This window comes from Solanum dulcamara, chromosome 6 (assembly GCF_947179165.1).
Source record: "Solanum dulcamara chromosome 6, daSolDulc1.2, whole genome shotgun sequence".
Taxonomy (NCBI): Eukaryota; Viridiplantae; Streptophyta; class Magnoliopsida; order Solanales; family Solanaceae; genus Solanum; species Solanum dulcamara.
In genome coordinates this window covers 11,484,176-11,496,097 of record NC_077242.1, presented here as the reverse complement: position 1 = coordinate 11,496,097, position 11,922 = coordinate 11,484,176, and the positions used below count along the sequence as shown (strand labels likewise).

Below are 11,922 nucleotides of genomic sequence, written 5' to 3'. Positions count from 1 at the left end.
GATGTTTATTTATGCGGGTAAAATGTGAAATGAGAATATATGTATAATACGTGAATTTAAATATTAAAATGACAAAAATAACTTTCCTAATAGTCAGGGATGGCTCTGGTTAAAACAATAGGGATAGTTTTAAATATATACAATAAAGTAACAAGTTTATAATAAATATAGCTATATTTTTATTTACATAAAAAGAATAGTCAAAAGTCATAGAAAGTATATACTAACTACACATTATGATACACTCAAAAAACTTAATATAATTTTAAATATATATGAAGTATACTCTAATTATACACGAGTATAGAGTGATTATTCAATTTCGACCAACTCAAAATCTCATCTAAATAGTCCCAAATTTTGGGTATGAAATCATTTCGATATTTTGAGTCTTTTGATATATGATTTGCTCGAAACTATTTACATTTGTGGTACGTCAAATTTTACGGAAGGAGAAGAAGAAGAAGAAGAAGAAGAAGAAGAAGAAGATGATGATGATGATGATCATGAAGAAGAAGGCCGAAGAAAAAGAAGTAGGGGAAGAAGGAGGAGGAGGAAGAGGAAGAAGAAGAAAATGATGAAGGAGGAAGCAACAACAAAAGATAAAAGAAGATGCAACACGAATTTATTTTTTAGAAAAAAATGGACCAAAAGACCCTTTATAGGTAATTTAAATAAAGAAAAAATTACATAAGAAGACAAATATGTTATATGTATTTATTATACACAATTATAGTTTAAAAGAATTACGACTTATAGCTATAGTTAGAATTTTATTGCAAATTTCTCTTTCCTCTCTCCCTCCCTCGCCTCTCTCCTCGCTCTTTGCCCTCTCTCTCGCCTCTTCCTCTTTCTCTCTCTGCAATACAAATACAAATAATAGCAGTCAATGATACTAATACAAATAATAACAAATATATTAACACATAAATACAATACACAAGTCAACAGATGAATACAAATGCACATGAATATAAATACAATCTGTTATAAATTACAACAACGATGCAATTGTATTTGTTGATACAACTATATTCGTCGATACAAATTGTATTTGAATAAAAATTTATATTCATTCATAAACGTGATATAATTAATTTGCATCTTCGAATTGAATACATGTCACGACCCGATTTCTTGAGCCGTGATGCCACCTACTATAACCCACCAGTAGATAAGTCAACCTGGAACAACTAGTAATAGATATATGGGCAGAGACTAAGTAACATAAAGGAAGAAATACAGAAATAATAGAAGGCAAGTCAAGAATATATACATAAGCAAAATGAATTCCTCTAAGAGACTGAAAGTCATTAGTACAGAGCCACTAACAGAGTACAAGTCCCAAAAGTGGACCAAAAATATATACCTTGAATACGAAAAATAAGTCACAAAATAATAAAAGGAGACGACAATGATCTAAAACTTTGTGTGCTCACCCTCGCCTCCGAATCCTGGTTGCTACTGGATCGAATGAGGGCAGTGATAAATGGTGCTCGATTCTGCATTACAAAAACATATGTAGAGTATAGTATGCGTATCAATAAAAAGGTAACCAATAGGCATCATAGGCCGACTGAGTAAGAAAAGTAAATGCAATAGAAAATGCTAGAATAAAAACACAGACAAAGGTCAAGAACAATAATAGCAAAGCTATGCACACGGGTGTAGAAGAACAACCAGAACCTAAGAACTAAACCCAACTAAGCCCCCATAAGCCAAGAAGGTACAATCGTGCGCAAGTTAAGGTGAAAATCCAGATGGACCCCATAAGTCTGACAGGTACACAAAAATGCTAAACTAAGAATAAAAGAACAGGTGGAACCAGGATATTTCAGAAGTGTCAATAATTCCGATCTCTGAATGGGACGAAGCTCAAATCCCGAACATCGAACCGGGGATGAGTCTCTCTACTGTAAAATATCAATAAACTGGACCCTGTAAGGGCTAGCGCAGAGCCCAAACCTCGAACCGCAGATGTCGCCTTCCCATAAGTGCAGTGATGATATCAAAGGGACTGGACTCTCAATGTTGACCCCATGTAGGAGGATATATCGCCAAATCAGGAAGTATAGAGCCCGGACCTTGAACCGAGGATGAATCCTCACGATAATATCATACCTAGAATATTCAATCTGAAGTGAGTCTCTCAAAAGTTTTCCGTACCAACCATTATCACTCAAGTCTCTACGGATCATCGTCTGCTCCTTCAGAATAAGCCCAATGTAGCCGAAGGCGAGTCGTAACTAATCGATTTCTCCAAATGGGCCTAAAAGCATGGTCGAAAATGCCAAAGTAGGAAAGTATAGGAATTATGGATAATAAGGCTTCGAGCTGAGTTACTGCTTAGCCATGGCCCATCTATATCAGACCCAAGTATGCTACATCAATCTATAGAGAGCTAAGTCGTTCGGTACGACGCCGAAAAAGAGAAAACAAGGCCTATCGGCATCGAAATATCACAACTCTATGGCAACACTAGCCTAAGCCTAGATTAAGGCCAAACATGATCTAATGTGATATACAGGTCGATACAAGCAACCGAAGATGCAGAAAACAATTCACAGATTCGCCTAACTCGAAAATACTCCAATTTGTAACCACACCATTGCGTTCTCCTAGAAAATCCCCACAATATAGCCTTTTGAATCACTCAATTTGGACCTCTATAGCTCAAAGTATTCAAGTTTGAAAATTAGAAGAAAACAAATCTGAAAATGGGCTTTCTTATAGGCGAGGTTGCACCTCATTCAGCACACCAACAGATCTTTTCCCATTTTCAAAATCCCCGATGCAGTGTTCAAGATTCATTTGGAACCCCGTGCGTGCAAACGGATTGTGCTACCCCACTAAATTCGACATTCCAAACTCAACGATGTAGTCAAAATTTCCATGCGAGGTTGCTTTGATAAAAAAAATGGGTCCCACTCTCAAAGAACATTTTTAACTAAATCTTACCAATGGGCTAGGAATGAGTCCAGAAGCCGCAAAAATCGAAAGAAAGATCGTTCTAGACAAAACTCAACGTTTCGAAGCTAGCCGCGTCGACAAACTTTTTATTCAAGCATGATTTTCAAGAATATTGACCAAAGTCAATTTTTGGCCAATTTTCTAAAGTTAAAATGCTAAATGGTACAAAATCGCACCAAAAGCCTCAAAACTCGAGCCAATCATGCTTCTAGCCTAAAATGGTCATTCCAGAGCTGATGAAACTGTCAAAATTCTGTTCTGAGGCTGTTTACTTGCATCTTTGACCGAAGTCAATTTTTCAAGTGATAGAGGCCTCCAAACACGAAAAGCTGCACAAAATCTAAATGAATGGCCAGACGATCGAACTATCAGTGCTAGTAAGTCATAAATGACCTGAGATAGCTATAGGGAAGTTCTAACAAATGAAAAAGGGGCATTAACACATAAATGACCAGGAGGGTCATTACAATACAATAGTCTCTAATGCAATTGTATTCAATTGTATCAATTGTATTTGTGATATAATTATCAATCAGATATATAATTATCGATTATATATACAAATCAATTGTATCTCTCCCCTCTCTCTTAGATCTCGCTCACCTCTCTCATTTATCTTCCAATCTCACTTTCCTCTCTCCTCATTTCAGTAGCTAGTGTTTTATACAAATCAATCGTATTCGTGATATAATTGTCAATTAGATATACAATAATTGTGTCTCTCTCCCAGATTTTGCTCGCCTCTCTTCTCCCTCTCCCAATCTCACTTGTTTCTCTCCTCCCTCTCCCAATCTCACTCGTCTCTCTCCTCCTTCTAACATATAGATATGAACCATAATTAAGCAAATTATAGTTAAAGAGTCTGTTTTTCTAGACTTAGCTATTTTTGAAATTTCCACTTAAATAAATTGGGCTAAAAAGATGGTAAGTAAACTTTATGGGCTAACATTTTACATAATTGTCCTATAAAATAAGGCACTTGCCTTGGGCCCCCAAATTTGAGGGACTTCATTTTTTAGCAATAATAGAATTATCATATTTTTAGAAAACTATAATAGTTTGTACGATTCCGTTTCAATTTATTTGTCTTACTTTTTTGTTTAGTCCATTTTAAAAAGATTTTTTTTGTCAATATGTTTAAGACCACAAGATTAAAGAATTTTGGTGTATTCTATGTATTTTTTATTTAAGACCACAAAATTCAAAAATCTTCTTTACTTTTTTTAAATTCCGTGTTAAGTCAAGATTAGACAAAAAAATTAAAACAGGAGGAGGACAATCTTTAGAACATTTTCATATAAAAAGAAAGAAACTTTGCATCTAAATTTTTTAAAAAAATTTAAAATATATCAACAATTTCGTATCTTAAAAAACTAAAAGAATGACTTTGAAAGAATATTTTTTTCCTTAGAAATTTAAGGTCTCTCATTTATTTTTGGCTTTACGCCACTAAATATGCTTAAGCCGCTCTTGATAAACGTGAACATACTTTTTTTTTACTAAAAGTAAATAAATATCTTTCAATTTGTAATATACTCAAACTAAAATATAAAATAAAAATAATTTTCTCATTTCGATTCTTACATTACTAATTCTCCATAACTAATTCATGCAAAATTAACCCATACACATTAATTTCTACATTATTAATTTTTATTTTGTCAATCCAAACATGACTTGTATCTTATCATACGATCCTTTGGGGTTGTTTGGTAGCTAGTTAGAGTTATGCGGTACTAGTAATACATGAATGAGTTATGAGGAAATTTATGTATATTTTATTTGGTGATTAGCTATTCAATGTTTAGCTATTCATGTACTAATTATCCATGTTCTATCCTGCATAAAATAATACATAAATTTTTTCTTAATTTATATATGTATTAGTTATGTGAGTTTCTAAATCACAAATCAAATACCATATCAATTTTATTTACATGAATAACTTACTTTCTAATCAGCTACTAAACATACAAAATTTTAATAACCATACAATTCCTTGGAATAATAATCCTCGCATTTAATAAATGTATTAGTTAGTTTCAAAATTATTTCTCCATAATTTATATTATATTAATTAAAAAAATATTTTTATATATAATGAAAATAATTAATTTCATAGAATATTTTAATCTTAGCTTTATCTATTAGAACTTTCAAAGCGGAGAGTAGAAAATGAATGGTCCAAGAATACTAACTAGTGGTCCACTAGCTTAGACCATTTATTAATTTGACTTGTATTGCCATTTTCTGGCGACTTAACAATCAACAACCTACTGCATTACATATGTTTCGATACGTAAGTTGAGTATAATAAATTGTGTCATATTATTGATGTAAAATAAAGTTATTTTAAGGATTTGTTTGGTATCTAAGTTAAATGATTAAATTTTATTGATACAAAATAAAATTTTAATATTTTGTCGGACAAATTATCATAATTGTGATTTTTTGAGATATTAACTTCTTATTTTTTAATATATTTATATATAATTTAGTAAAATACTATATAAGCCGAGTGAGATAGAAAGTAAGGGGATGTTTGGTAGTTGGTTTAAGCTACACCTAATATATGAATAATTTTGTTATTTATGTATTAATTTTATACCATGTTTAATTTAAAAATAGGATAAAAAGTTATTCATGTATTAATTTTATACGATACTTGATTGGTAAGTTTTCAAATATTATATAAAATTAATTTTATACTGTATTTGATTGAGCTTTTTATAATCCTACATAATTAATGCTTACAATATTACTTATGAAGAAATATATATTCAATTTATGCGGGATAAAAACTAAAATAAATTATATAGATATTAATTATACATGTATTAAAATAATAAATTATACATTTACATCTATGATTTTACTTTTAAAATAGTCTATTTCAATTTTTCCAAATTGAAACAAGGAAGGGGTGTCGAAATGACATTCGCTGCAACGAAACATGTGAAAGAAGTCTATCTTGTCGTCAAGTAATTTGTTTTTTGTGGGTTCATTCGAAAGTCCAACTTGGTGAGCGAATTAATTACTCTTTTTCTTAGTCTATAGTTGATCTTTAAGCTCTATATTTTTTTTATATATATATATATACTGTGTAGCTTCTTGATTATCTAAAAATTTTCATTTCAGAGTCTACCGGGTAAGCTATAGATCGGTGGATCAGCTGGTAAAGACTTCCATCTTTTTGTCTTTCTTCTTTCAATTCAAGATTCTTGTTTTCAATCTGCTTCGTTTGAAACGAGTTTATGGGTGTTTTATATTTTCTTTTTGTAATTCATTGTTGAATCAATTTAGGGAAATTGATGGGTGTTTAATGATATGCCTGTTTGCTAATTGTTTTGTTAATCATTGTGGTCGATATAGAGCCGTTTGGATTGGCTTATAAGTTGCTTATAACTTATTTTCGGTTTTTTTTTTTTTAGTGTTTGACTGGTCATATTAATGTCATTTTTTCAATAAATAATTGAATTTATTTGGATGAACTTATTTTAAGCAATTTATAAGTTGAAAACAGTTTATAAGTCAAAAAAAAAAAATTTGGTTTGGACCTACTTTTTTTTAAAAACTTTTTCAACTTATAAGTCAATCCAAGCTAATAGCATATTTGCTTGTACCTCCACTACGAGTCTGTTTGGATATTTTTTGTGCTTCTAAGCCAAATTAGCTTTTAATTGGTTTTGCAGTGTATAAATTAAGATTAAAAAAAAGTGTTTTTTACATACCTGTTTTTAAGCCCATCTAAATAGACTCGGGGTCGTTTGGTTGGGAACAAATTATTCCAGAATTAATTATTCTAGGATAAGGTGGGATAAGTTATACCACCATGTATCACTATGGTATAAATTGTGGTATAAGTTATTTCAAACTTGCCATCCAAATAAGATATCAAAATTTTATTCCTGGATTACTTTTTTATCGCAGTATTATTTATGTTTATCCCTTACAACCTCTTAGTGTTTGTCACACCTTTCACTAGCACAGGTATGAATAACTTTGCTCACTATTAAGTATTAGACAGATGGAAAGAAATCACCTATGTTGGGATCTGAACCGGGTTTAGTATGGTTTTCATTGACTTTATGGACCACTAGCCACTAGGTTACATCATTGGGTGTATGCAAGACTACCAATTTATACCAGATGAGAGAAACTTATTTTTCTATAGGTTGTTCAATTAGCTTCTAAGCAAGGAGGTTATGCATTAGGTAGGGATTAGATTTAGTCTATCACACAAGTCCTGTTTATATGAGTATTTTGTTTGTTTATGCAATTGTTTTTTGAGTTTCTGGAGGGAGGGGAGATTTTACTGGGAATTGATGTGACTGAACCATAATTAAACCCACTGGTGCAGATATGTATGGTTTGGTATATGTCATGGATCTTGTATATCTTTGGCGTGGTATCGATAGAGGATTTCATTGGAACTCCAAGACCTCAGGATTCACTAGTTAATTTTAGTGGTTAATTCCAGTGTCTGCTTGAATTTATGGTGAACATCATCTGTCACAACATGTGTGCTGATGGTTGTTTTCTCTGTCTATTGAAATCTGGAACATCTCTGTCTTCTTTTGGTGGTTGTCCCTTTTGATCACTATAGTATAGTGATCTTGTAGTATAGTGATCTTTATGTATTTCCACCACAATAATCAATTAATCATGGGTCTAATAGGTTATAAATAAAGCTTTGCTTTTTCATATCTGCAATAGCTATTCCCATATGATGAATTAAAGACTTTTTATCAATTCGGAAACTAAATCACCCAATATCCATAAACAAATCATACTCTTAACATGACTTTTTCAGGACCAACATGAAAATTGCTTTTCTTTAGTGTGTCTAAAATGATTAAATTTGATCATGTTTATTAGAATCTAACATTTGGTGATCTTACATAATCTTTTCCTGGCTGTATGTATTTTCCCTTTTCAGGAAAATATTTTAGCTTGGAAGTTATTGTTCTTTGCCTGAGCTACTATTTTGGAGTCGGGTGTTTTCTTCCTAATTTAGCTTGAGAATGGAAAATCCTGGAAAGAAGGTGTTGCTTACTTCCAATGGTGATGACATTTGCAATAACATTGCTTACCATTTAGCTCAGAGGGGTTGCCAGTATGTACTTTCCCTATCTTAAACATGCATAAAATTCATGCTTCTATTCATACACACATACGCGCGCGCGCGCACACACACAGAGCTTACTGTCTGTCAGATGGAATATAGTATTGGCACTCGGATACTCACATTTCATTGGCACAATTGCTTCATAAATGACATAACATAAACTCTAGTTAATCCTTTTGTTGATTCTACTACTTAGATTGGTTTTGGTGGGCGATGAGCACCAATTGAAGAGTGTAGCGGCGAATATAAAGCAATCTCTACAGGGTAGCGTTGCCGTAGAAGTTGTGGGATTGGATATGACGGAGGATAGAGAAACTTCTTTTGATGAAGCTGTGGACAAGGCATGGAAGATATTTGGGAAGTTGGATGCCTTGGTACACTGCTATTTTTATGAAGGTACAACCTGACCTTTATTTCAAACAAATATTGTCGTTCTTTAGATATAGAAGGATGTAAAATGACAATGAAATTGGTATTTGTCTTCATTAAAGAAAAAGGGTGGTATTTGTGTGTTCCATCCCGAGGTAAGGGTAAGGGCTGCGTCCACTCCACCCTCCCTAGATCCCGTTACACTGGGTATGCTGTATGTTGTTATCTGTTCCATCCAGTATATGGTGAACTGAAAATAATTATCTGTGAAATGTGAACTACTTCTGTCAAATTAATGACACAATAAAAGGTTTGGCAAATCATAGCAGATTAGGACTTGATTATATGAGCGATTATGTTGATAAAAGTAGTCAATAGTATGAATAATTGCTTATTCATGTGAATGCCAGAGAATATAAGTCATTGGGTCATTATCAAAGTGAGTGCAATCCATTTTTGGTCGTGAGCCATTAGAGCACCTTCTAATTCTAATATGCTATGAATTAGATCAAAATCATCTACTGTAGCTTTAAAAAGATTTACAATATCTCAGGAAAGCTATTATAAAGACAGAATTATTTTCGACATGAAGAGAATATAACTATACTCTATACTGAAATTCAATTTTTATTGAGAAGGATGTAAAAAAAGATTAAAATAGCGGATTCAACATTTGTACAAGTGTGAACTAATTGAATATAAAAAATATAGGAATGGGTAGTACATTAGGAAAAACACCTAAAAGATATCATGACCTTATCCCGCATTCATTTTTTGCTGATCTTTTTGGTTTATATATTTTTGTTGATTTTCTACGGAGAACGCCATTTGTTAAACCGCATAGTTTGAAAATTTTGTGTTTTTTACATAGAATATTACCTTTTTGTGTTTGATAAATACCCTCCTTTACTGTTTGTGTTCTTTTGGAAATGCTATCTTGGAGTGTCCATGTGAAATTTTGAGTGTGTGCTTGCTGTTAACTAACTTGATAAATTGAATGAAAATCCATTATATTGAAGTAATTATAAATACTAAATAGTGCTTGAAAATCTATGATTTGTGAAATTTCTTCTTCGTGGATTTGAGATTAATATACTTTGAATGTCAAGTTTCTTCCGTCTGTGGTGTAAATAATGTATGATGTTTTTTATTTCATGTGTTGAGATTATTAAGTTGTTAGAAAGTGAAGATTTAACTTGGTTCTGGACTCTGGAAGGAGCCAAACTATGAAGAATAAACTGGTTTTCAGATCTCAAAGTCCATAGCTCCTATCATGGGGCAGTTGTTTTAATCTGCTCTTTTCACTTTACTGATTTAACTTTCACCATCTTCTTAATTTTTTTCTCTCCGATATCTCAATGTTAGCATACCAATGGTGGACTAAGCTTTGTCAATTAAGGGCAGTGTTAGTGACTTGTGTAAAGAACACTTGTTATGTGTGGCTAGAAAACACAAGTTGCAATCCCTGCATCTTAAGAGAGGAAAAACACTCAGGGACTTGTTCCCAAAATCTACTTTGCATTTAATAAAATGCTAGTTGGCAAGAGAATTTATCTTAGATATGTTAGATTGAGTGGATCCAAAAGCTTATTAATTGATCCGATCTCATACATTTGGCTCCACAAGCAGAACTAACTACTGAGTTTGTTGCCACCAGAGGAACTCCGTATTTCTTCTAGTAACATGATTGTTTTTAGTATTATGTTATTAATTGTTTTTGGTGCTTGCTGGTCTTTTCATATGGACATGCTAGTTTATAGATGTGTCATTAGGCCTTTGTTGAGAGGTGCAGCATGTTTGACATAAGCTTTTTAATACTTGTCATGCAATGAAACAGGGAAAATGCAAGATCCGCTGCAGCTAATTGATGACGAGTTCAAAAAGATTGTCAAAATAAATTTTATGGCTGGATGGTACCTTTTGAAATGTATTGGTAAAAGAATGCGAGATAGTAAATCCGGAGGATCCATTGTATTTATGACCTCGATCATTGGTGCTGAGAGAGGAATATATCAAGGAGCTGCTGCTTATGGTTCATGTGCGGCTGGAATTCATCAGCTGGTTAGGGTAAGTACCTTTTCAATTTTCCTGTATATTTGGGATGCATGATCAGATCGTGTAAGAAGACCATGCTCTATAAAATTATATGGGACAAGGGATTACCCATCTTCATAAACATTTTTCGATTTATTGTTTCTCCTCTTGATCACCAGTCTTTTCCATCTAATTACTAATTTATTCTATTAGCTATGGTTGCTTGTCGGGACATGTTGTATCACATCCTATATGCATCATGCCTTTGAGGTTTTGGGTAAATTACCAATTGTGTGGAAGAAATAGTCAATTTTGGGAGACATTATGTCGTCTAATATGGTATAGTAGTTTCTCTGAGTTTACTATGTTTTGCTCGAGCATTTGAAGTAGTTCACACACCATACCATGTTCTCAAATTGAAGTAGAATGTGCTTGTGGCCCTTTTTCTTTGGGTGGTTTGGGAAGTTCAACTGGCATGTGGGCTTATGCCAATCAGGGGTAATTTAAGGATTTTCAGTTATATGTTAGCCGTTACTGCTTGTTTTACATTTCGATATAGGCAATGTTTTCTTATTTCGAGGATCATCCATTTAATTTGTTGTCCCTAAATGGAGAGATCCGTGATTGTTAGGGGAGACTTCAATTTCCATGGTATTTTTGAATTATTCTTAAAGCAGTTTTATACTAGTTCTCCTGTTTTCTTTTTTTCCTGGATGGTTTTAGCATTAGTCTTAGACTCTTTGTTGGAAATACCGTTTAAGCTGCTTTAGCATCCTGAATTATGCTGCCTCCGTTATATGACCATTTTTTTTGTGTAAAGTTGTGCTTAATTTGATAATAATATCTCTGTATACCTATCTCAGTTATCTGCAATTGAATTGGGGAAGCACCAAATTAGGGTGAATGGCATATCGCGTGGCTTGCACCTCGAGGATGAGTATCCTTTGTCCGTGGGAAAGGAAAGAGCAGAGAAGTTAACCAAGGAAGCAGCGCCTCTTAATCGATGGCTTGATGCTAAAAAGGATCTGGCTTCCACTGTCATCTATTTAATCAGTGATGATTCAAGATACATGACTGGAACCTCCATCTTTGTTGATGGTGCCCAGTCTCTAGTGAGGCCGCGAATGCGCTCATACATGTGAAGTTTCTAAATTATATACATGAATGGAGCCATGGACACTGGAATTATATTGTAATGTTGTGTAAAAGCACAAACATTGGGGAAAGTACTATCAACTGTCTGGATGAGGTTTCAATAAGGATGACATTCTTCTTTTTCTTCCTCCTTCCTTGTGTGATTTAGCTTAAACTTTAATCTATTTTAAGTGAGAAAGTGCGGTGTGTCTTCTTGGTTCATTGACTCTCTTGTATTTGTATCTAGAAAACAATTAATCTGATTATGAAATCATTTGAAGTCGAGA

The 11,922-nt window shown here is 33.1% G+C and overlaps 1 protein-coding gene across 1 annotated transcript; it reads left to right on the top strand.

Moving 5' to 3' along the window:
• The first annotated feature begins 6,102 nt into the window (after positions 1-6,102).
• On the top strand, positions 6,103-11,922 carry LOC129891952 (uncharacterized). Its single transcript, XM_055967456.1, has 5 exons — positions 6,103-6,145; positions 7,910-8,086; positions 8,295-8,494; positions 10,305-10,534; positions 11,365-11,922. Exons 2-5 carry the CDS (start codon positions 7,995-7,997, stop codon positions 11,641-11,643), a joined length of 801 nt encoding a protein of 266 aa, XP_055823431.1. The 5' UTR covers positions 6,103-6,145; positions 7,910-7,994; the 3' UTR covers positions 11,644-11,922.